This window comes from Vanellus vanellus (assembly GCF_965231255.1).
Source record: "Vanellus vanellus genome assembly, chromosome: 3".
In the NCBI taxonomy this organism is placed as follows: domain Eukaryota; kingdom Metazoa; phylum Chordata; class Aves; order Charadriiformes; family Charadriidae; genus Vanellus; species Vanellus vanellus.
The window spans coordinates 125,561,932-125,589,432 of record NC_138907.1 but is presented as its reverse complement, the minus strand read 5'-3'; the positions used below and the strand labels follow the sequence as shown (position 1 = coordinate 125,589,432).

Below are 27,501 nucleotides of genomic sequence, written 5' to 3'. Positions count from 1 at the left end.
TATGGGTCTCTTTTTCTCATTGTTAAGGACAATATTCTTCACCACCTTCTCTCTTTCTTTTCACATGTCGGCTCCTTCAGAGGGATGGTTCCCCATGCAGTGTCTTACCTAACCTGTGACTTTTTGCAAAGAATGAACTCCTCGTCCCAATCAAATCCTTTGGCTCTGCAAACCTTGGACATTTTTTTGATTTTTTCCTATCTAAAGCTTTTCCTTAGGACTGGATCACAAAATGCTACACAGAATGACAGAGGTGATAACTCTCACCTCTTTGCTCACTATGATGTAAAGAATTTGAGTGACTGAGTATGTCAGGAGCAGAAATGTCACAGCCCTGAGGGCAGCAATAAGCCTTAATGGAGCTGATGAGCCTCACCTGGGACCCCACCCACACCCTGCCCATGGGTCAGGAGTGCTATTTAACCTCAGCTTTGGGCCTGCAGCCCCTCTATGAGTTATGTTGTAGGAGTATTGGTCTTCATCCCATCTCTAGTCCTGCTTTCTAGCTGGATCGTGGGACCATGTTTTGTAGTTGAGCATCCAGTCCTGTCTCCTCTTGCTTCTGAGTGGGCTCCCTGGAGGGACCCCGGACCTGGTCCATCTCCTCATTCAGCGCTGTCAGTGGGCCCTGTTACCAGCATCTGGCTCTGTCTGCTGTGTTCAAATTATGGTATTTGAACTTCCTTTTATTTGGCAATACTTTTTTTTTTTTTAATTCCTTCAAGTTTACTTTTTTTTTTCTAAATGTTTTTCCAGTGTAATTCTGGCAGATAAGTAAATTGAGCATTGACTACTGAGCAGGATAGGGTTAACTTTCATTGGGTTCCTGTAATCATTGGCTATATGCAGCTGAGACATTGAGGCTTGGCCTAAGGATAAACCAAACATAACTGGTTCCACTGCTGGGCAGAGGTCCAGAACTTCCCTGAAGGTTGATTGCCTGTGACTTTGTGTCTCTGAATTGAGGCCGAGGAAGATCAAGCAAGCCTGTTCCCACCTTCCTTTGAGGATGAGGTAAGAGCGTGCAAATGTACTGCTGTTGTTTGACTGGTGCACAGTAACTCATTAAACTGTAGTTATGCTGTGGTGTCTGAGAGCTTCCTCTGAATTTCGGTGGAAACACCCATGAAGACATCCATGTTAGTGCAGGGGCTCAGCAATCCATCATGTTTCTGGTGGCTCCACCAAACACCATTTTGGCTTCAAATAGATGGGTGCAGAGGTGGGAATAGGGGCAATGTTCACACAGCTATTCAGCATCTGATGTAGGCTGGATTTGGTCTTCCCTGCAGCCAGTGAAGGCACATGGTTCTCTATGGGGTGAGTGATACTGTGTAAGGCCACTGCACTGTCTTCCACCACTGGCTGTAATAAGGACCTGCAGGGGTGTAGGTACTTGGCATGTGGGAAGAGGTCTAAACACCCTTTGGGCAGAATTCCTGCCAAATATGTCATGGTTGGGAATGCCATGGAAAAATTGAATTAAAAGTATATAAGGAGACCCTGACGTCCACTTGTTGTGAAAGTCACTCCCAGACTGGATATCAGCATGTTAAGAAACCATTCCACCAGCTTTTCTGTCATGTTCTGGGGGAATAAGGGGACAAAATGGATTCATTGTCCTCCTGTTGGCGGATCTAGTCATATATCAATAGCAGAACAATTCCAGGTTACTCCCTTGTGGTAATTAAAGACTTGGAACAAAACAGTTAACAGCAGCAAGTAACTTAGGTTAATAATTAAGCATACCCAATGGGCACCTCTGAGCTGTCTGTGACAGACTTTTGAGAAACTAGTCTGGTGGGTTTCAGCGCATGGTGGGTGACTCAGTTACCCATGAAGGGACTGAACTGAGTGCCTACCACGACCTGAAAATTGCAGTAGAGCTGACATCAAAGGGATGGAGCAGTTACACTGGTATGGGAGCTTCTGCACTTTGCTCATCGGAGGAATGGGAAGAACAAATTGAATGCAGTAAGTAATACCAGAAAAAGTCCTAATAAGAATAATAAAAGTAAACTTTTATGCACTGCTTTGAAATGCAATGTTCCCATGCATCAGGGCTCAGGGCTCTGACCCCGACAAATTGCACTTGTGTGAAAATGTGCAAGACATATAGGGAGAGTTGTTACAGTAGGTCTTGTGGTACAATAAGCAATAGAAATTTAGAAGTTTTCTTTATGGGGACCGAGTGTTTGCCTCAGTTACGGGATAACTAAAGCTTCTGCCCAACTCTCACCTCTAAGAATGTCGTTCTTCTGCTGCATCTTTTCCACTTCTTCCACCGTGCAGCCCCGTGTTTCTCTGCTCTTACCCAGCAGCTCTGAGGCTTTTTGTTCGAGAATTCGTGGCCATGATGTATAGTATTTAGATTATTCTAAAACCGCGTTTATGGTAATAGCAATAAGGGAGGAAGCACGTGAAAAACAATCAGCTTTGTTTTTATGAAGATTTGCCTTTCGTAGAGGACCAACAAGCTGACTTGGTTTCTTGAACACCTGTTATGGGTGTGTTGCCTTCCACTCTTATCTTCAAAAAAATCCCCACCCCCAATGGAGGGAGAGGTGCTTTAGAGGCTGCACAGTATCTCCTGTAGTGTCTATTTTTGACCAGGAGTGTACTTTTGAAGCATGTCTCGTCTCCAGTCAAGGTGAGTTGTTTCACACCACAGAACGGTCTCAGTGAACAGATGTCAATCCTTGGATTTTGTCTGCTTATGCCATTATCACCCAGTGCTTTGCTGCCCAGTTCTGAGCAGTCATTCCTGTTCTCCATTGATTTTTGGAGAATGATTCCTCTCTAACCTTTCACCAACTGCCTTGAAACTCTTTCCCGCATTATCTAGCAGAGACCAGGCAGAAAGAAACAGAAGGAGCAAATTCCTTTCCGTTCACTTTCCTCTGAAGTATGGAACTTGCCATACCCTGACTATATCCAGTGCCCTTGGACACAAGCTGACCACATCTTCTAATAAACGTCCAAGAGCCCATTGTGCTTATAAGCCACAGATCAGTTCTCTGGGTATGTCAGTCCTTTTAAAAATGACTTAAAACATAAGCAATTATGAACCACTGTAGCAGTAACAAACAATGAACCAGCCCTGGGTGCTTTGTTCCTTTTTTTTCCCTTTGAACAGTGAGTTTTGTTTCGGTTTGGGTTTTTATGCAGTTTTTTGTTTTGTTTTTTCTTTTTTTTTCAATGTACATGTTAATGAACTCAACCAGCTTCATTTTAACAGGTCTTATAGACATTTACAGAAGCCAGCAAAGCAAACAGTGCTGTGGACAGTTGTTTAGGCTTTCTCAGGTGCCCTGACAGTCCCTCACCAATGTAGAAGAGGACTTGAATCAGTGCATACTAGTATAGAATCCAGGGTGAAGGCAGTAAAGTTGATGGTCTACATTTTTAAATGTTAGGACAGTTTCTGCCATAGCCTTTGTAAAGTGAATGTGTGATATTGTTGGCTATAATAGCAAGTAAGACCAAGGAACTTTCCAGGCTACAGGAACTCAAATGTTTATATTCTTAGAATAATTCATAGAATCATAGAATGGTTTAGTTTGGAAAGGACCTTGAAGATCATCAAGTTCCAACCCCCCTGCCATAGGCAGGGACACCTCCCACTAGACCAGGTTGCCCAAGGCCACCTCCAGCCTGGCCTTGAACACCTCCAGGGATGGGGCCTCAACAACCTCTCTGGGCAACCTGTGCCAGTGCCTCACCACCCTCACAGTGAAAAATTTCTTCCCAATGTTCACTCTGAACCTGACCTCTTCCAGTTTAAATCTGTTCCCCCTTGTCCTATCGCTACATGCTCCAGTAAGAAGTCCTTCCCCAGCTCTCCTGTAGGTCCCCTTCAGGTACTGGAAGGCTGCAATAAGATCTCCCCGGAGCCTTCTCTTCTCCAGGCTGAACAGCCCCAACCCTTTCAGGCTCTCCTCATAGGGGAGGTGCTCTAGCCCTTGGATCATCCTCGTGGCTCTCCTCTGGACACGCTCCAGCAGGTCCATGTCCTTCTTCTGTTGGGGACTCCAGAGCTGGATGCAGTACTCCAGGTGGGGGCTCACCAGAATAGAGTAGAGGGGCAGAATCACCTCCTTTGACCTGCTGGCCACACTTCTTCTGATGCAGCCCAGGATATGGTTGGCTTTCTGGGCTGCGATCGCACACTGCCGGCTCATGTTGAGCTTCTCGTCAACCCACACCCCCAGGTCCTTCTCCTCAGGGCTGCTCTCCAACCATTCCCCGCTCAGCCTGGATTTGTGCTTGGGATTTCCCTGACCCAGCTGTATCACAGTATGCTAGGGATTGGAAGGGACCTCAAAAGATCATCTATTCCAATCCCCCTGTCGGAGCAGGAACACCTAGATGAGGTTGCACAGGAAGGCGTCCAGGCGAGTTTTGAATGTCTCCAGAGAAGGAGACTCCACAACCTCCCTGGGCAGCCTGTTCCAGTGCTCTGTAGGACCTTGCACTTGGCCTTGTTGAACTGCATGAGGTTGGCTTGGGCCCACCTCTGCAGCCTGTCCAGGTCCCTCTGGATGGCATCCCTTCCCTGCCCTCCAGCGTGTCTACCTTGCCAAACAGCTTGGTATCATTGGCAAACTTGCTGAGGGTGCACTCAACCCCACTGTCCATGTCGCTGACAAAGATGTTGAACAGTACAGGCCCCAGTACCGACCCCTGAGGAATGCCACTCGTCACTGCTCTCCACTTGGACATCAAGCTGTTGACCGCAACTCTTTGAATGCGACCGTCCAGCCAGTTCTTTATCCACTGAGTGGTCCATTTGTCGAATCCATGTCTTCAATGTAGAGACCAGGATATCATGTGAGACAGTGTCAAATGCTTTACACAAATCCAAGTAGATGACATCAGTTGGTCTTCCCTTGTCCACTGCCACTGTAACCCCTTCGTAGAAGGCCACCAAATTTGTCAGGCATGACTTGCCCTTGGTGAAGTCATGCTGGCTGTCACCAATCACCTCCTTGTTTTCTATGTGCCTCAGCTGAGTTTCCAGGAGAATCTGCTCCATGATCTTGCCAGACACAAAGGTGAGACTGACTGGCCTATAGTTCCCTGGGTCTTCCTTGTTTCCCTTTTTGAAAGTAGGGGTTATGCATCCCCTTTTCCAGTTGGCAGGAACCTCACCAGACCGCCACGACTTCTCAAATATGATGGCTGGTGGCTTAGCGACCACATCTGCTAGCTCCCTCAGGACCCGCGGATGTATCTCATCAGGTCCCATGGACTTGTGCACCTTCAGATTCCTCAGGTGGTCTCGTACTTGATCTTCACCTACAGTGGGCGGTTCTCCAGTTTCCCAATCCTTGTCCTTGCATTCTGCATCAAGGGTAGTGTGGCTGCATCTTTTGTCCTTGCCAGTGAAGACTGAGGCAAAAAAGTCATTGAGTACCTCAGCTCTGTCTCTGTCCAGGGTAACCAGTTCTTGTGTTTCCTTCTGGAGAGGGCCCAATTATCAGCACCATTGTGACCAAGTCGACCAGTGCTCTTCCAAGCAGCACCTATACACACCTACAGGAGCCAGCATGGGCCATTCCTAGTTTGGAGCTAGCTGTGGAAGGCTAGAGAGTTTAATAGCATAGTCAAGTAATTTGCTTTCAGAGCTGGAGAATGACCATGATGGTGATTTAGTTTACTGTAATAGATGTAATAATTTTGCACAAAGCAGCACAAAACTAGGAGAGTTTAACATCACCTGCTCTAAATCCTGTAATTGCTTTCACTAGTTCACCTGTGCATACAGTTTAATGAGAGTCAGTCTCCTGAAACATGGCCCCAGTTGGGGAAAGCTCATTCTGAGCTTGACAGGAAAGTGGTCTGCTTGGAGGAGCACATGTTCTGTTTAGAGCTGTTGGGTGGGAGGGAGAAGAGTGTGGTTTGCAATATATTGATCCTTTATACTGCGTGAGAGGTGAATTGGTGTTTTCTTTGTGATTTCACATTGCAGTCCATCTCATCTGCTAGAACACAGACCATTGCTCCCACGTGTCTGCAGTGTGAAGAAAGAATACAGATGAGGCTTGTCTTAAAGTTACATGGAAGGGGCTGAAACCCCAAGCCATGATCCTGGAGCCAGTCTTTTGTGAACTCCCCATCCAAAGCTCAAGATGAACCCTTGGAGATCATCCTTTCTGAGTGCCGGGATGATATTCTTTGCAGGTGGGTGACAGAGAGGTGTTGTCTCCAACCACACTGGTCATACAACAGCAGCAAAATCTTGTGCCACTGGGTTGGATACAGACTGATTGTGAGTGAGAGATGTGGGGAAGCATCTGTCTCTAAAAGGTGTTGAATGTTACGGGATATTGACTGCAGCATACTGGATATTGTCCACCCTTCTCAGTGGCTTTTCATGACATTATTTCCATAGCCAGTGGAGACTTCTGGATTCATTGTTAGTTTTCCCTGTTCTGCCGGGGTTCATCTCATGCCTGTTGATTTTCATTCACTTGATGATAGATATATCGCTGTTTGCATTTTGATATTAAGGGTTCGTGACACAGGTATGTCCAATATTTGGCTTCAGTGATCAATACTGGTGTTTGGTGAGATTGCATTCATGTGCAGCTAAGAAGTTGGAATCTCCTGAAATGCTAAATAGGAAACTGGATATCACTGTGAAAGGACTTCTGGAAAATTCTGATATGTGGCTACAAAAAAAGAAGCCAGCCACTGGTCCACCTCTATTAGGTTCAGAGGATGAGAGTCCTAAAAATAAATCCTAAATCACCTTAAAAATTGGACGCCTTTATGAAAAGCGTTGTATAGCAAGTTACAGGTGACTTAATTTCATGAAGCAAGAGTTTCTTCCAGGCCTGCGTTCCTTTCCTAAGGACTTTGTCAAGAACGAGCTGGACAAGCCAATGTGGAGCCAGAAGAGGATATATTTTGTGGGCAGCTCTAAGTTTGGGAGAGTGTACAGAAGTCAGCAAACACATTTCTTTGAGAGCTGGAAGAATAAACACGAGGTTTATTGTTTTTATTTTAATTCTTGAGGAGGACAGGAGGCTCAGACTGTAGCTTGGTTCACCAAGTCACGGAATCACAGAGTTTTCAGAGTTGGAAGGGACCTCTAGAGATCATCCAGCCCAATTCCCCTGCCAAAGCAGGATTGCCCAGAGCACATTACTCAGGACTGCATCCAGGCGGGTCTTGAAAATCTCCAGAGAAGGGGACTCCACCACCTCCCTGGAGATTGTCCTGAAGGCATCAAACCCCCTTAGGAGAAGCAGGACTATTACATAGGGGAGACAGTTGGGGGAAATCAAGGATGAGCAATGCAACTAATTTGGAAGCCTGAGAAGGAGAAATGAGGTGAAGGGCGGGATCACAGGAGGACGGCTGCCAGATTACTATGTCTTGTCCTGAATGGGGTCTTTTAGATGTTTGCATTACACTTCAACCTGATGTAGCTGGGGTTGTTCTTGCAGTGACAGCCACAGGATTGTTCATTAAGCCCCGAGAGGGCAGCGTCGCTGGAGGAACATGGATTACTATTACCCTGGATGGTGAGTTTTAAACTCTTATGAAGCACGTGTCAAAGTAACAGAGAATCAGCTCCATTTTGAGATTTGCGGTTGGAGTGACAAACCCTAAGCAACAGGTACATGGGCTGTGGCACCCAGAACATGAAATTGGCTTGAAATTATTACTTCATAAGCTGTTGCTGATGGTTGCTTGTTTTTAAGTTCTTTCTAATCAAGAGAAATCAGACTTCTGCCTCATTTTTGTAGATGCAGGGCTAGAAATTTTCCTCCCTGCCACACTTTTATTGAAGAAAAGCTGGAAGTCTCCTCTGTTCATAGGTCCTGTGATGCCAGAGCTTTAAAAACACTAATAATAAACAGAGATCTGAGTAAACACCAGAAAAAAATGATATTTCGTGCTCATATGGGCCCAAAACCAGCTGTACAAGACTCAGCCTGATTTTCTGCAGTGCTGCATATTGATTCCTTGGGAAGAGAGTTGGTTTCTGGGCCAGGTGTATGTTTGGTTGAGCTGCTCAAGTTCCGGCACTGTCCTTTATAATTATGATGAATGGTGTCAGTCTTATTTGTTGGGTTATTGTGTGTTCCCATAATAATGATGAAAGGGAGGGAAGAAAGAGAGTTCGTGTCTTCAAGGGAGGTGTTTCTCCGACAGGACTGTGTGGTAGGCAGGCGCAGTCACAGCTGGGAACTCACCGTTCAAGCAGAGTGGGGTTTTCTGTGGGGAGAGCAGTCAGGCCTTAGGAGAAGGGGGAAAAAAAACCAACCTTCTGGAACAAGGAGGAAATGTGAAGTCTGCTGCAAATTGAGAAACCGCTGATGTCATTGATAGTGAGTCTGCGGGCCAGGAACCACCTGTGAAGATCATGAGCAAAGGGAGAGCGGTTTGTAAGCCTTCTTTATTTGTAGTGGTATTTGATTATGCTACAAAAGTAAAGCATGTTAGTTTATGTTCAGGTAAAGCTTGACTAGCTGAAGATGAAAAGTCTTTGATCCTTTGGACAGCTCAATCTTAAAAAAAATGAGCTAAGCAAGTCCACCTTACAGCACAGGCCAACTTGAGGTCATGTCGGCAAAACTGCAAGATATCAGCAACTGCAAAGATGGTGTCAAACTACTAATTTTGTAGGTGCTTAAAGTATCTATGGGCACAGTGTCTTTTCCAGTGCAGATGGCTGAGTTGACTCAAACTCCCAATAACTGTCAGTCTCTGAGGGGCAATGCATGTGGAAGAGACCAAGTATTGTATTAGAGGCAAAAAAAGCCACGCAGCTGCATGGTGGGATGAAGTTGGTCTTAACTACACAAACATGATTTTAAAAAGTCTGATTAGAGGGTCTAAGTGCTCTTCCTAAAGAGAAGCTGGGCTGCATATTCAAAAATGTTCAAACCACGTGTGACTGAACGTGAGCAACCTTGTCCTCACAGAGCTCTTCTGGTTGACTTTGATTACTTAGGCTCAACATCCCACCAGCTAGAACACGTCTTTTCAGCCAGTGGGTCCCAGCTGGAGGTGTCCCTGGTGAATCCAGATCTGCCCAGGTTGCCGTGTGATGTCTCTCCTGTGTATTTTGACTTATCCACTATAAGATGCAGAACAAGGTATGATCCACGACTACAGTGTGGGTGAGACCTTGCCATTTGTCTGGTATGATCCTCATTTTTCTTTCAGTGTCTGTACAGGCAGTTTGAGAGTTTAAGGCATTTCTACAGCTGCTGCTGTGGCTGCACCTGAGCACCTCCTAAGTTGTGTTGCATTGATAATTGTTTCAACTTGATGAAGCACTGGGCTAGCTAGCATGGGAGTTGGAGTGAGGTTTCTTGGAGAGGCCAGACTCACACCCTCAAAGGTTTGTAGATGTCTAATTCTTAGATGCGAAACTCCCAAGAAAATCCCCGGGGGAATTCTACCAACTTCTGGTGTCTGTGACCTGTTCAAGATGATAGAGAGGTTACGGGTAGAGTGTGAAACAAATGTTTTCCAGCACCAGCTGAATGCAGTGCTGAGAAACTATGCATTATGGATGCAGTTTTAATTTACAACCCAGGATCAAGTTGCCCTGTAAATCCAGGCAGCCCTGGGTTATTTTAAAACTGATGAATAACAATTATTCATTAGCATTAATGAACACTAATGAGCATGTCCATGTTTTGCATTAACGTCCAATTTGGATAGAGTTCTGATGTAGTCCTATCACCTTCTGCGCTTAACTGTAATTTCTTGTGGTACTTCCACACTTCTTTTAATTTGTAGTTTTAGAGTTTGGGTTCATGTGTGTAAAGTTTGGGTTTGCAATGTAAATTTTTTTTCTCTATGGAAGCCTTAGTGGACCTGCTAAGAATGGAGACCCCTGTGAAGGACCTGGCTTTACCTAAAAAATAAACCCAACCTGTGTAAAAATAATATAACACATTTTCTTCCACCTAGGTCTTCACCCCAGGAGGGTTTGTACTATGTGGAGGTGATCTTTAAAGGACGTGTAATTAACAACCTGATTGAGGTGGAGAAAGAAAACTGTACTTTCAAGGTAAGGATAGAAGTGATGACAAAGAATTAAAGGTAGTGAAGGAAGTCAAACTTCAGACATAGTATTTCAATATATCCCCTGTGATACTGTCTCTCATACTGTATGTCTGATTGCATGTCAGGACAAGAAGTTAGGATGCTCCTCCTGTCCCTTAAAACTAGGTGCATTGAGGTACTCATCAGTCTGGCACTGAATAGATGAGGTGACCGAAGAGGTCCTTCTGAATCAAAAATCTGAGTAGAAGTTAATCTGTGCACTTAAGCCAAGCAGTCAGAAGGCACTATTGTGTCAGAAGACCCTATGTCAGCTTCTTCTGGTGTTACCTTCCAAGCTGCAGGGTGGCAATTAACAGTCTGCAATGGGAGAGAATACCTGCCGTGGGCACAGCTGGTTTCAGGAGAGGACATCTCTCCAGGTCTAGGACAGCTCTCCACACGTGAGATGAGGAAGAACTGGAAAGCTCAGACCTCGGTTGTGATTGCATATCTGTTGTTCAGTTATTTTGAGAGCTCGCTGCTCCCCCTCAGACCACTATTTTCCCTTTGGCACTCAATGTCAAAGCACAGTGTCTCAGGAGGTTGTGGGGTATGGTGGTATTAGTCCAGTTCGTGACGCTGGTGTCGGGACCTCTTGCAAAGCAGAATCCTTAACCATGGCTGCGAGCTTCGGGATGAGGCCTGGCGTGTTCGGAAGTCACGTCCCACTTCTGTGCTAACTTTGAGTATCGAGAGAGAAAGCCCAGCATTTTCAGTAATTTGCACATTAAAGCTGAAGAGTCGTTGGGTGGTTCAGCTAGCTTAGAGAGTTGATGAAAAATCACCAGGGGATGCTGTTAATGAGGCACATTCCAAGCTAAATAAAACACAATGTGTCTCTTTGTTTTGGGACTGGGACCTGGGAGCTATGCGTATTAAAAATTAATTTCGCCTCCGCAGTAGATTGAAAAAGCCCGCTGCAGGCAGCAACAAGTCTGAACAGCTTGGAAGACTTGTGTCAGCCAGTGGCCCTGGCTTCCATGCTGCTTTGACTTCTTTCTCTCCATAAGCTCCAGCCCAGGCTATGGGGTGATGTTGCCTTTGCTTCTTAGAAGTGGCCATTACTGGAGGGAGTTTGTAGCTACTCACTTATTTTTACCATGGCCATGAGGAGGAGGGAAAGCAAAGACTGAGCTTTGAAAGGGAATGGGGTTCAAGGAAAGCTCAACCCCCCCCCCCCCCCCCCCCCCCGAGATATGCAATGGTGTCTTTGATTTGATTCAGAAAATGAGTTTGTTATTTATTGGGCTGACAGCAGCATCGGTAAGTACAAGCGAGGACAGGAGAGGGATCAAAAAGAAGGTGGGGAGGATGGAGATGTGTGGAGAAGGCTCAGAGAAATGAGTGATTTGGGGAATGGGGACACACAGGAAATGTAATTTTTCTGTAAGGTTAATGAAACCAAGCAGCTAATGACCTAGATGGAAACAGGATTTAGCCGCTGAGCAGGACTGCGGGCCGGATTTATGGAGGTATTTGTAGTGCCCAAGAAAGCAGAGAGACAAACGGGCCTTACAAAGCCCGAACAAGCCAGATGCCTTTATACATCACTTTAAGCCCAAGACCCCTAAATGCCTTGATGGATCTGACCCTCGCTTTTCACATAATGATTTTCATTTCCAGAGAGCCAAAAGCTGCACCGGGGAAAGAAGATGACATTACTCTTATTTTTCAGAGCAGATGTGAAGAATAGAGAAGCGAGGTGTTTTTGCCAAGGTCTCCCTGTAAAATGCAAGGCTGTGCCTGTGTTATCGAGCGAGGCAGGGTGAGGATGTGGTGTCCAGCACTGCCTGAGATCACCTACCTACTGCTCCTTGGTGTGGGTTTTTTTCTGCTTTGGGTGATGACAAGTCTGCTCCCATTAGCGTGGATGAGGCCACCTTCTTTTCAGTGTAGGGAGAGAGTTTCCCTACATGGATATAAGCCATTCAGTGCGCTGGGCCAAATAGCATCTCCCAAGATAGTTTACTTACTCACGTAGCCATAGTCCAAGAGCTCACCTCCCCTTTCCATAACACTCCATGTGGCTTTCCCAAGACTTCCAGCTCTTTGCCATTGCCTGCTCAGGTACGTTCCCATTGACGCCCGACCACACTGTCTCGGCTACATCAGCCTGTTACAGGAGAATATTCAGCTAACCCAGCACTGGATAATACCTCGTGTGCTGGAGGCAACTCCTTATCCAGAGCAGGAATATTTTAAACACATCCAAAGAGTTTCGACTGCCTTTTTATTTCCTTTAGTACTGGGATCCAGGCGCTTGATTTGGACAGAAGACACTTTTTAGCTGCTGAAGCCGTCCATTTATTTGTCCTGTTCGGTTTGCCATGTTCTAGGCAGGGACAGGGACGCTTACGGATAATAATGGTTCTGTGTGAGTAACAGTGTGTGGAGGACTATGTGAGCCTCTGGCCGCTCAACTGATGAGTAGTGCTCCTCGACACAATGCCATTTGAGTAAGATTGGTGTCAGCCTAAGCAAAAAAATTCTGCAGTAGATTTGGTTAAAAAAGAAAAAGTCTCTCGTGTTTTAGAGTCAGCTGGAGAAAAGGGGGGAAAAGGACTGCTCTACTTGTGGAAAATGCAGCGAAAGCATGTGCCAAGTCAGGCATCCATGTCTCTCAGCCACTTTGGGAGGCTGATGATGACCTTCCTCCACTTGGAAAGGGTCCCTGTGTGTTCCCCGTATTCCCAGAGGCTTGTCTCAAAGCACGATCTCTCTGCTCCTTCTTGGACTCTCTCAAAGTCATGAAATAGTACCCCATAGCAGATTTCCAGTATTTCCTTTCTGTTTCCTCAGAGGGCAAGGTAGTGCTTTCCCCACCTCTGATGTATTATACTGCATTAAGATGGGCAAATACAATCCTTTTCTTGGCTACACTGCTTTAGGGTACCCAACAAGCTTGCTAAAGGCCAGTTGAAGTGTCTCACTTCTGTGATGTAGAAATATTTTTTGGAGTATATTATTGGGAAGAAAAAAAGGTGCCATAACGCCAGATAAAATGAAGGTCTTGACTTCGGATGAAGCATGGCTTAGAAGCGTTATAGTGTATTAAACCATATCTTCTGGAACTGAGTCAAGCCAGGATGGACAATTTGGGCACAAAGAGGATGCAAAAATAGCAGTAAGCCATACTCTGCAGAGGGGGCAAGAAGGGGACACTGTACTCACTCCCTTCTCGGAGCAGGACTCCACTTCAAAGATCAAGCCCTCAAGTGTGAGTCTCTGAAAAGCGGTCACCAACTGTGTTGTGAGCGATGCGTAATCAGATCTTGTTGGGCTGCTGAGAAAATGACTGCCATTTAACTACAAATTTCTCTTTGCAGTTCTCTGTTGCGCAGACACCTGTGGTTTACCAAATTAGTCCACCATCTGGCATCCCAGGTATGGGACCTTTCTTTAAGCTGGAGCCCACTTTAATTATTATTTGATGTTCCACACTGTCTTTCTCTTTATGAAGGATCTGTCTTGCTGGGGATTAAAATGGGCACCTCCAGAACTTAATGTCCAAGCTCATGCTGAACAGGAAAATGGGTTTGCACGAGGGGAGAGAGTTTGCAGCACTGAGTACAAGAGAAATGGGTAATGCACGGTGACCAGGTTATCTGGTACTGACCTTCTGCAGCCCAACTCTGCTTGAGCAGAGAGATGTTGTTCAGCCGACGGGTAGATCTAATCAGTCTCAACTCTTGAGTTATCTGGCCCTATTTATTTAGTAACAGTTTTAAGAAGAATTAGTTGTTAGGTGATGATGTTGTCATGCCAGACCTTTCTGTTAATGGGGCTTTCGATCAGACTTTAAAGTTCCATGAGAAGACAGTCACTGGTTTTGGTCTGAAGACTTAACTGGTGTACGGAAGACTTTCCCCCTCCCCACCCCTCATTTCCATTCTGCTTGTAATTGCAGACTTCTTTAGAAAAAAATGAAATGCTTATTTCCAAAGTCAAGATTAATCAAACCATTTTGGTCTCTCAAGAGCGCAGAGAGGTACCTGGGTGGTTAGATCACCCAGATGCTCCTAAAACTAAGTCTCTGCCTCATTTCCAATGATTTTCAGGTGCAGTTCAGCTCCAGATTCTCATGCCTTGCTTTAGGGTGTCTGTATGGAGGTTTCTATGTGTTAGCCAGATGTTTGACCTCCCAGTGTAGTTGTTGAAGAACATGAGAGTAACACTAGGTGTCAAGTGCTACTTGAGATGTCCTGGAGCATGCAGAAGCTGCATGGAGCGGATAGACATGACACAGACTGAGGAAGACTCGTTCCCTTCTGGAGCCACAGTGGGAGGATAGGGTGCTTCAACTGACTGAAGACACTTCTGCGTGGGCAACTGAACCAAGTTGTCACCCAGTGTGGCCAGGGGAGCATTGGGAGTGATTCAGGTGGCCACATAGATGCTGAGGTGCTTCTTTAGACCTTGACCCTGTCTAGTGTACAATTGATGTCATTTTGGTTGCCTTGTGAGGTTCTACAGTGGAATTTGGTTAGAATGTGGGGTTTAGTTAACAAAAGATTTGGGGAAAATGTCTTCTTAGTACAAATACTAGGGATCTGCTAAAAAAAAAATCATAAATGGGCTTTTTTGGGGGGAAACAAAGATGTGTGTTTTGGAAAAAGTGAATTAAGTGCACCTTGAACTTAGGTAGAAGCTGAGAGTAGACATCAGTGCAGACAGCTGGGCACCTCTCTGCAAAACTCGCAAGGGCCAAGAATTTCTTTTGCTTAACTCACAAAATCTGCAAACACAAATTTTCCGCTTTTAAAAGACTCTCTCCAATTTCTATTGTCTTTTAAACAGGAAATTTAATAGAGATCCATGGGAAGACAATTGCTGGAAGATATGAGACCCTGGACTTCGATGTGGATTATGTTGATGGGTAATTATAGATAGGCTGCTATCTGACCCAGTCCTTGTAAATTGGCATTTCTTCCATCAGCCTCCTTGACAGCAATAAATTGCAACCAGTTGGCCCAGAATTGCCATTTACTTCCTTTGTGGTTTATTGCAGCTCATGAGTTGGGCTCCAGCAAACTTTGTTAATCTAATTGCAACTGGTCCATTAAGCTAGTTGGTTTGTTTACTGGCAGCACAGTCAATCACAGCTCAGTGTGAATTGTACTGTAATTGCGTCTGGTTGCTGTAGATTTTATTTTGGCTAGCAAATTAAAATTTAACTAATTAAAATAATGTCAGAATCTAAAAGTTAAATAAATTTTCCCTTCCATTTGCATTTTTAGAAAAAAACTATTAGTTTGAAACAGATGCTCTGGTGAGTCAGAAGACAAAGCAGAAGTATTTTGAGACAAAAGGCTTTGTTGTTTGCTGCTTTAAACTCTCTCTGGTCACTTCCTTGTTCTCAAGGACGGTTTGATTTTTATTTTCTGCTGCTTCTATGGTTACATGCCACAGAGCAAAGCAGGTAGATTTTAAAAATTTACTTCAGGCCAGCAGCACTCTGAGCACAGTGAATGCAAAACGATCATGACCGCTGACCTGCCGTCTGCCATATATGAATGGAAGAGTTCCATATGTATAGAACTTCCATATGTATGTTCTTCCATATGTATGGAAGAGTTCGCAGATGCTGCTGAGTTATGATTTCCTTGCACTTGTGTCAATGGCAGGGAAGAACTAAGCCAAGGTGGGTATTTTAAAGATAAACTCTTAATCTGTGATGGCATTTTAAAGATCATTTCAGGAGTCAGGGAAGGTGTTTATTCTCACTAGTTAGAAGTTTTACTTGCGGCAGCAGGTATTCGACCACTAGATCCTTTTTTAACTGCTTCTCACGCTGAGTGGAAATATCCTTTGCTAAATAACTAAATTCTCCACCAGCATAAATGAAAGTCCAGGGCGGATGGATTCCTGCCGTACCAGCTGCACCCATTCATCAGCCCTACATTTTTGCTCACTTGGATGCACATTAGCATCCTGTGTTCGATATTAATTATTGTTTTACCTGTCTCTAGTGGAACTGTGAAACCTTTGATCCGCGGGAAGAAAGGCTGCTCTGTCTGACTGCAGGCTGGACGTGCCTGAGTGCTCCATTGACAGATTACTCATTTACAGCTTAACCTCACGATGGCCAAAAAGGAAACGGCTTCAAAATCTTAGCATACCAAACAGGGTCACATCATAGCTTCACATGAATAATTTGCCCATTTTTGGTGGGTTAGTAAGTACGTACCAGGTGGAGACTTGGAATTAACCGGAGCAATCTGTCACCCAGTCACGCTGGTTCAGGATTTAAAGCAAAAAAAAAAAAGAACCATTTTTATACTTCCAAGTATCTTCTGCACCCTTTTCCATGCTTTGTATGGGATGCAACGGTCCAGTGATGCTGAACCAAACATTTTGCAGCATTGAAATTTTTTTTTCTATTCATCTTTAAAAGGAAAGGCATCTCAATACCAGCAAGCTGTATTAATAAAAGCAAACTCTTACTAAAACCTCGTATACCTACGCTCTGAAGCATGGGTCACAGCAAAATGTTTGCACTACAGGTTTAATTGCACATTTTCCTGTGCCATTGGAAAACTGTTCTGCCAACAGTTGCTTATTATGCTAATTACTGTGAATTTATTGCTTCCACCTGATTCCTCCTCTTCAGTGGAAGTTGCCCCTTGCCTTATTGGTTCTCCAAGGTGGGGATACTTGAATTTTGGTATTAGGAGCTTAGGTGATTTCTAGCAGAGGTGGTTGGTGGTGGTTTTCCTCAATGAAATAAGGAAATGACTGAGCTGCATCTTGAATCAGTACGGCCATACGAGCATGGTGCTGCACTTGTGTCGCTTCTGCAGGGTAAGGGTGGGTATAGTCCTTCTGGGGCTCACACTAGCCACTCTTCCTTACAGGGAGAAGGTGTTGGGTCATTCAGAGCTAGCATGGGTGTCTCGAAGATGGTCCTGCCACAATCTTTACAGAGGTGCAGTTCCCGCAGTATTTGGGGAATTATATTTTGCAGGTGAAGAGATTAGGGTTTGTCCAGTTTTCTAGGAGGTTAATAAATCCTAGATACAAGTGAGGGAAAATTCCTGTCCTGTTTGAAAATATTGGCTGCTGATTTTAACAGGGTCAGGATTTCATTCTTGAAATTTTGCTATATCATAGCTCATCTTTCCTGTTTATTTTTTCCCTAGGCCAGCTGTCCTTGCGGCAGAAGGAGATGGATGGATGAGTCTCTGCTCTTTTGCTGACAGGCGAGCTGGAAACATGTCAGTTCCTGACTTCACTTTGGTTTGTGTTGGTGCAAGGGCTCAGCACAGCTTGTGCACAAAAAAAATAATTTCTTGGCTTTTGAAGAAGCTTTTCTGCTTTGACTTCAGATGGAGAGGGACGATGGGGAGCTGACCATATGGTCTGTGAGAGGAGAGAGCGAGGGCTGCCGTCTCTCTGTGGCTCTAGCCATAACCAGGCAGGGCCAGAGGCTGTTCTCTGCCTGGAGATGATACTCTGTGCCCTGGCCACCTCTCTTCCACTCAACTCTTTAGACTCCAAAACAGGGTAGCCATTTCCAAAGGGCCTATTGACCCTGGTCAATGCAGGGTCTTCAGTCATATATGGAAAATAATTTGAAAGGTGGTTTAGCTGACCTGGGACCAATTTGGGCAAGGAAAGCTCTAAAAATGTCATATGGCAGATGCTCAGATGCCTGGGCCCCAACACTGTACATTGATACCAATAAATGAATCCTTGTCTCCTGTAAGTTGCAGGAGACCCTTTAGAAAGCTGATTCTTGCACACTGTTGAATTACAGAGAAAAACATGGACTCTGCAGCAGTGTTTCTTTTACGAATGATGTACTTCTCACAGTGCATGTGAGCCCCGGAAAAAAGCAGGCTGCTTTTACAGGGAACAAGGGGGAAAAAAACCTGCTCCTGCAGAAGTTAGTGCTAAGCCTCCTGGGGTCCTCACTGGGCCCTCTTATTGCACTGTAAAATTCCTCCTGGCTCCCAAGAGGGGGACTTGTATGCAAATGTGAATTGATGATGGGACTTTCTTCGTTCCATGGCTCCAGAGGGTTGATGCAATGCCAGCATATCTGGTTTAATTGCTACCTGCTCCTTCATACAGATTAGGGACATACAGAAGAGCAAGGAGAGAGGAAATGCCTTTGTCCTATTGACCTTCACCATGTGCCCAGAATTGTCTCTCCTCACCTTTTATTTCAAATGGGGGTTCTGAAGGTCACAGACAGGATCAGCTTCTGGGAACAAGGGTAAAGGTTCAAGCTGGAGCACTGTGTGTTCCTGGGAGACATCCTCCTAAGCTGCTGAACTCTTCATCATCAGTGGGGAGATGGGTTGTTCCTCTCCCATCTCACCTGTTTCTCAGCTTTGTTTCTAAAGGCAGCCAAGCGCGACTATCTTAGTTGTGGAAGTCCACATCTTTTCTTTGATGATTCTTGCTGTATTTTGCCCTTTTGTTCCCAAGGCTCAGTGAATTCCTTTGTCTTTCCACAGCTATCCTATTCAGGCAGAGGATGGACTTGGGACCCTGAAGTGCCGGGTGGAAGGGAACCACATAGGTTGGTGAAAAGGGATGAAAATCATGGGTTATTCCTGCAGCTCCAGAGGGTACAGAGAGGGTGTCAGTCATGAGTTCCTGCTCTGCCTCCAGTTAGGAACGCGGCTCAGGGCTAAGTCCACAAAACCTGCTTCGTATCAAGGCTTACCAGTCTTCAGCATAACCACTGCCGTGATTTGCCGGACGCACAGCCTTGGAGAAAATAAAGTGCAGTGCTCAAGTGAAGCCATGACATGATGCGGATGTTGGTGGCGGCAAGAATGTGATTTGGGGTCTTTGCTCACTTTACTGCTTTTAATTTAATCCTTCTTGTATGTGGTGGACCATCCCTTCATGGCTTTACTGGAGGCATAAATTGGGTGCTCCCTTCTATTCGCAGTCTCTGGCAGCAGGTTGGATCCATCTCATTTTTCCTTGCTTCCAAGCACTCTGAGAAAACTTCTGATTTCTTTCCAAGGCTTTGTCTGAGCAGCAAGCTTCCTGCTTGGGAAAGATGATCTGAGTTAAATATATAAAACAGAAATTAATATCTAGCTCTCATGTAGACACTGATATCTCGGGATATCTGGGATCTCTCCAGTGGGCTGTCAGAGATAATGGAGCCCTTGAAGGAAGTCTACACCTTTCTAGCATGGTAAGTGAGGTCAGATAGGATCCGCAGGGTCTGAGATGACACAAAATACTTATGCTTAGTCAACCAAATCCTGCTCTTCAGATTCAGCTTGCAGGTTCAGATGCATAACTGTAGGTAGCTACAGTACAGTGTCTACCTACGATCTAAGGTAGGATCTAAGCTGCCTAAGCAGATATCCAATTCGATTCCTGCACATGTTGCTGAAATCAACACAGTTACACTGCTGTAAAGGAAATGTGAGGAAGAGGACAATCAGATCCAGGATACCTGGACAAGGTTTGGTAGGATGTACTCTTCATGGAGCCCTCCATGCTTCTGCCATAAAGCATATTACTTTTCTCCCCTCCAGGGTCCCACAATGTTAGCTTCTCGGTGTTTAACAAAGGAAAGTGAGTAAAAGAATATTTTTCATTCTTTTTCTGTGGTTTTGCATGTGAACACAGCTGCATTTGAGTCCAGGATAAGTGCATGAACTTTTTACTGAATCTTGTGTTTCATTGCTTAGAAATGAGGTTTTGCTATCTTGAGAAGATGGTAATTAGATTGGGAATGAAAAGGGAGAATGTTTCTCCCCCAAAGCACCTCTGCTTTGGGGTTTTAATACCTTAGCTTCAGTGCCCAAAGCATAAATCATCTGTCAAGCCTAGATGAATAAAACCTTTTCACTTTGCTTTTAACTCTTCATCCAAATGGGAAAGAATATAGCCATAAAGGAGGTGCAGAGGGGTTTTGACCCTGTCAAAACCATACTGTACAATGGGACAGTACTTCTAATAGAGAGTTTCAGCCATGTAATGGAGTGTCTCGAATCAGTATTTCAAAGCGCTGGTGAAACGTGTTGTTGGTCCTTGTAGAAATGTTCCACTGTTCCTCTGGAGAGCGAGTGTCCAGCTCTGCAAAAAGAAGTTGTACTTTAACTGCAATGGCCAAGCATGTCTCAGGCATTTTCTCTCTTGCAGGTCAGCAGTTCACAAAGGTGCTTGGCTCGTCAGTGCCAAGCAGGAGCTTTTCTTGTATCAAACACATTCAGGTATTGCACGGATCCACCTCACTGTCTGCTCTGGCTCTTGGTAGTCCCAGCACGGTCTAAGAAGAGACCCTTGATAGCTCTTCCCAATGATGTAATCCTGTTGTGTTCTCACTTTGAGTATGCCACTCTCCTGGTATTGGCTTGGCCACACAAAAAGCTGCAGATCAAAAAAGTCAGGAAAAGCAGATTTATGTGCTAAGGCTGGTTGTGCTGCCACGGGCTACATCCCACATCCCCAGAGAGTTAGTGTTCTTCTCAGACAGTGGCATGTCTGAACTTTTGTTTTGGATAGCCTAAGCTGCGACAGTCAGCCAGGGAACAGCAGTATGACAGGGTTTGTGTTGATGTTACTTTATTGTTGTTCTTTTTTCCTGTCGGGTCAGTTGTAGACTTGAGGTGTTGCACCTAGAGAAGCCTTTCCCCCTTAAATCCCACCGTATTCGGTAAGGTTGAGATTTTAGAAATGCAGACTTTAGGATGTGATAGATCTCACATCAGCTACAAGGAGGAGATGATGTTCAGCCCCTCCAAGGATTGAGTTCTGGATAAATCATGAATGGCAGCTTACTGCACCGTTAGCTTTAAAAAAAATAGTTAAAGTACTTGGACAACAATAACCTCCATGTGACATTTCCAGCTATATTGTAGACAACAGACAACGAAATCCTGAGCACCCGCTCAAGATTATGGTCACGGGCAAATAGTGTCCAAGATTCAGCAAGGCCATATGCCCACCAGCTAAAGCAGAAGTAGGGGCTCAGTGGCTGCAGAGCATTTAGCCGCTTTTGACCTTAGTCAAGCTAAAAGACCCCCGCACAGGTCCCCAGAGAGGTTCTATCAAGCGTTTGCCATTAAGTTGGTTGAAATTAATGTAACGAATGCACTAGTTCCTTATGGGCTGTATCTAAGAAGCTTGGGAGAAGTCATAAGAACGTTATTTTTTGCTTTTTTTAGAATATAGCCAATACGTGTATGTATTTTTGTATATTGTTTATAGCATACAGTTTGTTTCACCTATAAATTCAAGTAACTTTTTAAAGGTGGGTAATTTTATGTTAATTTTTATTTATAAATTGAGGCACAATAAAGTGAAACAACCCTGAACGGAGCTGGCTATTGGCAGAGCACGGGCAGAAATGAGATCTGCCAGATCTATCCAGTAGACTGTACTGCACTTGACAGTAGTCAATATTGTAAAAGTAAAGTTTAAATATCAGATAAAATAAGAAAAATGCAGATCTGGAAAGAAGTCCCTTATATTTTTATCAGTTGTTTTTCATAACTACACAAGCACAATTGTGTGGTGAAACTGTGACATATGAGTGCAAAGCGAGTAAACATCATCAATGAGAAAAATAGGTTTCCAGTGCGGAAGGGAGTGATTATAAAAGAGATAAAATCCCAAAAGACTGTTGTGGTCATGATGTGGACATTCAGATGCTCAGCTCCATCCATTTGTCCCTGAACCCGAAGGGACAATTGGAAAGCATGGTAGCATCTAAACCTACAGTCTAAATTGATAGGAGAGTTACACGTGGTCAAAAGGATTAAAACTGTTTTAATTAGACCTTTTTTTTTTTTTTTTTTTTTTAAGGGCTGCTCAGTAGCACAGAATCTACCAGTTTGAAACCTGAGCATGACAGATGCAGCCACTGCTAAGTAACAGTGCAAGCTTTACAATATTTCTCCTGTCATGTGGCCAAATCATCCGTGTTGTTCATTCCTGGTGTAATCCCAGGGGCTGCCAAAAGCCCCGTGAAGGATCAGTGGGATTCCCGTTTCATTCACGGGAGCCAGCTCTGGCTGGAAACAGTGCAAGGGCACTGCTGGCTCAGACAGAAATAGGGCTGGGATTAACCTTTCCAAGGCCCGTTTTCAGATTCCCCTTTTCCTTCCTCTGTAGAAATAGCCGCTGTGTTCCCAGCCGGTGGGAGTCTCGGAGGTGGCACCGATCTCACTGTCACTGGGGATTTCTTTGAGGAGCCGGTGCAGGTCACTGCTGCAGGTAAGAGAAGAAATGTTTTAAATGTTTGGGTTTTTATTTTTAAAAATACAAGGGTCACGGCCCTGACAACAAAACCCAGTTGATGTTAATGGATACCAGTGCGGGAGCTGAAGGACTCTCCATCAGGAAGGTCCAGTTATTCTGACTGTGGGCACAAACCGTTTTGCTCACTCGATATTATGAGCCCAGGATTTTGGCAAAGTGTAGACCTCTTTTGGAAGAAAGATGGGTTCATGCTGCAGCTCAGTTGTCTTTGCAAGTCTCACACAGCACGTTTGTCTCCTGTTCCTGCTGCCAGGTGTCCCCTGTAAAGTCAAGCACGTCTCTCCCCAGCAAATCAGATGCACCACTGAGCCTGTTGGCAAGGGCAGGAGGCTTGGTGCCCCCCAACCAGGTACGGTATTCACATAACCGAAGGTGCAAACAAGCAAATGCTCACATGGCAGTGGGGGGCAGAAATCGTTTGGTGATGAATGCAACCAAGAAATAGACTTTTCCAAAACACTGTCTGCTTCAGCTTCAATCCACTTTCTCTTACGTTTGGTAGGGAAGAGGGCCACAAAGATGATGAGAGGGCCGGAGCACCTCTGCTATGAGGACAGGCTGAGAGAGTTGGGGGTGTTCAGTCTGGAGAAGAGAAGGCTCCGTGGAGACCTTATAGTGGTTTTTCAGTACTTAAAGGGGTCTTATGAGAAAGACAGGGACAAACTTTTTAGTGGGGCCTGTTGCACTTGAACAAGGGCTAATGGTTTTAAACAAAAAGAGGGGGGATTCAGACTAGATATAAAGAAATATTTTACAATGAGGTGCGTGAAACCCTGGCCCAGGTTGCCCAGAGAGGTGGTGGCTACCCCATCCCTGGAAACATTCCAGGTCAGGCTGGACAGGGCTCTGAGCAACCTGGTCTGGTTGAAGATGTCCTTGCCCGTGGCAGGGGGTTGGAATAGGTGGTCTTTAAAGGTCCCTTCCCACCCAAACCATTCTGTGATTCTATAACAAGGAAAGGCAAGGTGAAGAGCTCAGCCTACTACTTGCAGGTGGTGATGGTGGGAGGAAGGTCAGCCTGGTGTGTAGGGCTGCGGAAAATGAGGGGGGGAAAAAAGTACGGATAATATTTAGGGGAAGAATAACTAAACTAGAGCTACTGCAGAGGGTTCTGGGGACGCTGTTTGAGTGAAGCATTGCAGTAGGAAATTATTGTGCATAAAATGAGGCTTAGCTCATCTTGACTATAAGTCATCTCAGTACCCTTTCCTGCAAGAGCAGACATGTGAGCTTGGTTGGATGCTCTGCTCTCTGCAGATTTCCCTTCTTTCTGGTGGAGGATTTCAAGGTAGAACAAATTCCCTGAAGCGGGATCTGTGTTCTGTCTTGGACTGCAAAAAAAGACCCACAGACAGAGCCAATTTATTATCAAAATTTTCTGTTCTGGCCTGCCTCCTTACACCACTGATTCTAGTATGTGCTCTGGGATTTTTGTTGGCTGCTACTGAGAACGCTTTTATTTTAACTTTCTAGGAAACAGAGGGCTTCTCTTTGAAGTCTGGGATGACGCCTCTGATCTGACAGAAGCAGGTCCTGGATATAGATGGCAGTTTGTACCTAATGCCAGTTCCCCAGTAAGATTTCTGTCTGGGGCAAAGAAGTCCTTCAGGTACTCGGTGATCTTAAAATGAGATGAAGCCACGGCAATCACCTTTAGCAGTGTAAGGTGTAGCAATAACACCTGACAGCTCTTTATAGCAGAGCCTTACTGCATAGCTCCTATACATCAAAGCAAACCCTCTGTTCTGAGGTCCTTTTGAAGCTCAAAATATGCAGCGAAGTGTTTTATTTTTCCTCCCTTTGCTTTCACTCAGTATTTCTGCTCTACCTGGCCTACGTGTGCTGAAATACCGTGAAAGAAATTGCTGCGGAGGTAGAAGGAGCTCCAGTTCGGGGCTGTCTTGGGCTGGAGCTCCAGCCAGATGTGGAGGATCCTCAGCTGATGTTGGCAGCTGCAGTGCAGGCGGAGTTAATGGAAATAAACCAATTTGCCTCAAACTGCGAAAATATCTGAAGCGTGTTGGTGCCCATTGCCTCGTCACATAAATCCTTGAAAAGCTGTGCAACACGCATGAATGTTTTCATTTTTCTATCACTTCTCTGTTTTTCTCAGTTGATCTTGTGTGTGTGTTTGAACCTTTTCCTGCCTGTTCAGGGTTAAGACTTGAGAAGCAATGAACAAAAAAGTGACCAACAACAAAGCCATACTTATTTTCATGGACATTTTTTTCCTTTTTGAAAATGTCTGTGAAGCATAAATGACATTTAATGTGAAAATAGGTCATTTTGAGGTTCCTTCGGTTTTAAAATCTCTGAGTTTTTGTTATTAATTGGTCTTGCAGTCTTTCCTTGTTGCTCAGTGTAAGTGCGAAGGTGGGGTATGGGGCTGGGGTTTTTCTGCAGTAACTCTTTTGTGTGTTATGAATGTTCTACTTTTGCTTAGCTCCAGGCTTCGTGGATTTTTTGTGGCTCCTCAGACCAACAATTACACCTTCTGGATTCAGGCAGACGGTCAGGCATCTCTCTACTTAAGTTTGTCCCAAGATCCAGAAAATAAGGTATTATCCTCGGTAGAGGAAACAATGAGATCAGGATAGGAAATGGTTTTAATTAAGGTCATAACAAGTGGGAATTTCCCCAGTGTGAATTGGATTACTGGCTCTTATTATGAATCTGTTGCAGAGTGACATCTGCATGATTATATTTGATGTTTTGCATTTGCCCTATCAGCTGCTCAGCTCATGAAAAACTCGCTCTTGCAACCAGACTCTGTCTTTTCCAGAAGCCCTTTTTGTGAGTTCAGCACATCACCATTGAACTGTGCAAGGGGACCTGGAGGTTTGCTGTCTGACTTCCTCAGTTTACCTCCTTTTTTTGCCTGTTGAAATTTTGCCCTCTTAATACATTGGTCCTTCCCTTTGTAACGCTGAGATGATGCTATAAATGAAGGGGATCTGTTTCTCTGGCCTATTCTTAAGCCAAGTAACTGAACAGGGCAAGAAGAAATATAAAGGACTTCTTATTTATATATATAAAAAAAGATAGCATTGCTGGTCTTACTAATAGTAACATACCACATCCAAGAAGGCTGTAGGCATAGTTCTTTCTTTTGCATTTGGAGGACATGAGATGTAGAACTGAAATCATCCATGAAAAGTTGCATGGGGAACTGTTGTTAGGGCTAGGGTCAGCTATAAGAACTATCTTCTTTATGGTATTGAACCCTAAACCCTCTTTGAGATGATGTTTTTTTCCTGTATAATAGAAAGGAACGTGTTCTTGTTTAGGACAAGAATCAACGGGCACAAACTTGACCATAGGAAGTTCCATCTAAACCTGAGGAGGGACTTCTCTCCTGTGCGGGCGGCAGAGCACTGGCACAGCTGCCCAGAGGGGGATGGGGGGGGGGGGGGGGAAGTCTCCCACTGTGGAGCCATTCCAAACTCGCCTGGACGTGTCCTGTGCCACTGCTGGAGGTGCCCCTGCTCTGGCGGGGGGTGGGACCGGGGAAGCGCCAGAGGTCCCTTCCAACCCTGATCTTTCAGTGATTCTGTGTCAACCATCAACCCACTGCTATCAGCTGTAAACACCAGCCTGTTTTTTTGGAGCTGTGGCACTGGACAAAGTGTGGTTTTGGGGCTGGAGAAATGTCTCTGTAACAGATTGATTTGGTTGGTCTGGACACAGGTGAGAATAGCTTCTCTCCCTGCTGGAAATTCGGAGTGGTCTGAGAACTGGGTGAAGAGCTGGAGTGAACGTTGGCAGCCAAAGTCCCAGAAATTTGAGCTAAGTGCTGGTTCGAGGTACTACCTGGAAGCGCTGCATCATGGGAAGGCACCCAGCAATGGGATGCGGGTTGGAGTCCAGATACACAACACATGGCTGAATCCCCAAGTGGTGAACAACTACTACATGGAGAGACACGAAATTCGGGCTCACGCCTTGCATCTTCCAGAAGTGCAGGTCAGTGCTGCGTGCTTGACCCTGGGAGCTGGACTAGCCCTGACTCGGTTGACGGGGACGGCAGCCAATCCGAACTGTAAAGGCTTTGTCGGTGCTGGACATGAAAGTGCGTTCCCACCTTGCTTTTAACCTGCTGAGAGAGTTGATGTGAATGGCATCATGAGCTGAAGGTGTTTGTGGCTTTTACACACATTGGTGGGCATATGTAAACGTTACGGTTGTGTTATAGTGCATCTTTAGTCTATTCCACGTGTTTAAGTGTAAGCGATGTTGACTCCCCTCAGGTTTTTTTTCCACTCATTGATGCCTCACCTTGTTAACTAATGCTAATTAATACAAGTTTGAAACAGTTTTATTCCCTTCCCTCCCCTTAGTGACAGCACACTCTAAACGTGTGTTGTCCGCTCAATCTTACATTGCAATTGGGTGACAGAAACTTTCAGCTTGGTGAAGTGCTCAGCAATGGTGGAAGTTTGTCCTGGTGGTTAAACCTCAGAGCCACTGGTCAGGAGCTTCAGGGACCGTTTGTGGCTCTCAGTACGTCTGCAGAGGTGATGTATCCCTTGTGCTCCTGTTAATCTAGGAACGGGAGCCCAAGGCTTGTGTCAGGAGAGACCATGGAGGACAAGAGGAGTTTAAGAGTAGCTGAAGGGACTCGTGATTTACAGAGGTTTAAAAAGGCAAAATGTTGGCAGTAAAATCCTCCTCGATAGAAGATACCAGGTTTGAAGTCTGTGCGTCTCGTGCAGTTTGTATCTGTTTTCACGTATTTATTTGCTTCTTTCCTTGCCAGATGTTGACTGTGTCTGGTACAGGGTGTTTCAGTATCTCCTGGAATAACATATCACGCAGAATGATCCCCACAAATGCTACAGCTCGCCAGGTATGCATCATTAAATGCAGACACCCAGTCCCCTGCTGGGGTGTGATTGATCATAGAATCATAGAACGGTTTAGGTGGGAAGGGACCTTGAAGATCATCAAGTTCCAACCCCCCTGCCATAGGCAGGGACACCTCCCACTAGACCAGGTTGCCCAAGGCCACCTCCAGCCTGGCCTTGAACACCTCCAGGGATGGGGCCTCAACAACCTCTCTGGGCAACTTCTCTTGATGGAGCTCTGGTTCTTGACAGCAGCTAAATGTTTGGCCCAGAAGCTGAGATGTTAGATGATGTAGGGGTGATTTTTGTTACTGGGAGTGTCTTGCAGGGGTATTTTTTTGGG

General features: G+C 45.1%; 1 protein-coding gene across 1 annotated transcript in view; it reads left to right on the top strand.

Annotated features, from left to right (window-relative positions):
* Window positions 1-6,131: 6,131 nt before the first annotated feature.
* Window positions 6,132-27,501, top strand: part of PKHD1 (PKHD1 ciliary IPT domain containing fibrocystin/polyductin) — a gene marked incomplete at both ends in the record, with an annotated part of 274,861 nt that continues 253,491 nt past the window's right edge. The window contains 16 exons of the mRNA XM_082481732.1: window positions 6,132-6,183; window positions 7,455-7,532; window positions 8,969-9,113; window positions 9,940-10,039; window positions 13,401-13,458; window positions 14,872-14,950; window positions 17,214-17,288; window positions 18,537-18,601; window positions 19,584-19,623; window positions 20,194-20,264; window positions 22,168-22,269; window positions 22,568-22,663; window positions 23,788-23,923; window positions 24,758-24,872; window positions 26,002-26,277; window positions 27,071-27,160. Of these exons, the coding sequence (XP_082337858.1) occupies window positions 6,132-6,183; window positions 7,455-7,532; window positions 8,969-9,113; window positions 9,940-10,039; window positions 13,401-13,458; window positions 14,872-14,950; window positions 17,214-17,288; window positions 18,537-18,601; window positions 19,584-19,623; window positions 20,194-20,264; window positions 22,168-22,269; window positions 22,568-22,663; window positions 23,788-23,923; window positions 24,758-24,872; window positions 26,002-26,277; window positions 27,071-27,160 (1,578 nt within the window). The remainder of the gene's footprint in view (window positions 6,184-7,454; window positions 7,533-8,968; window positions 9,114-9,939; window positions 10,040-13,400; window positions 13,459-14,871; window positions 14,951-17,213; window positions 17,289-18,536; window positions 18,602-19,583; window positions 19,624-20,193; window positions 20,265-22,167; window positions 22,270-22,567; window positions 22,664-23,787; window positions 23,924-24,757; window positions 24,873-26,001; window positions 26,278-27,070; window positions 27,161-27,501) is intronic.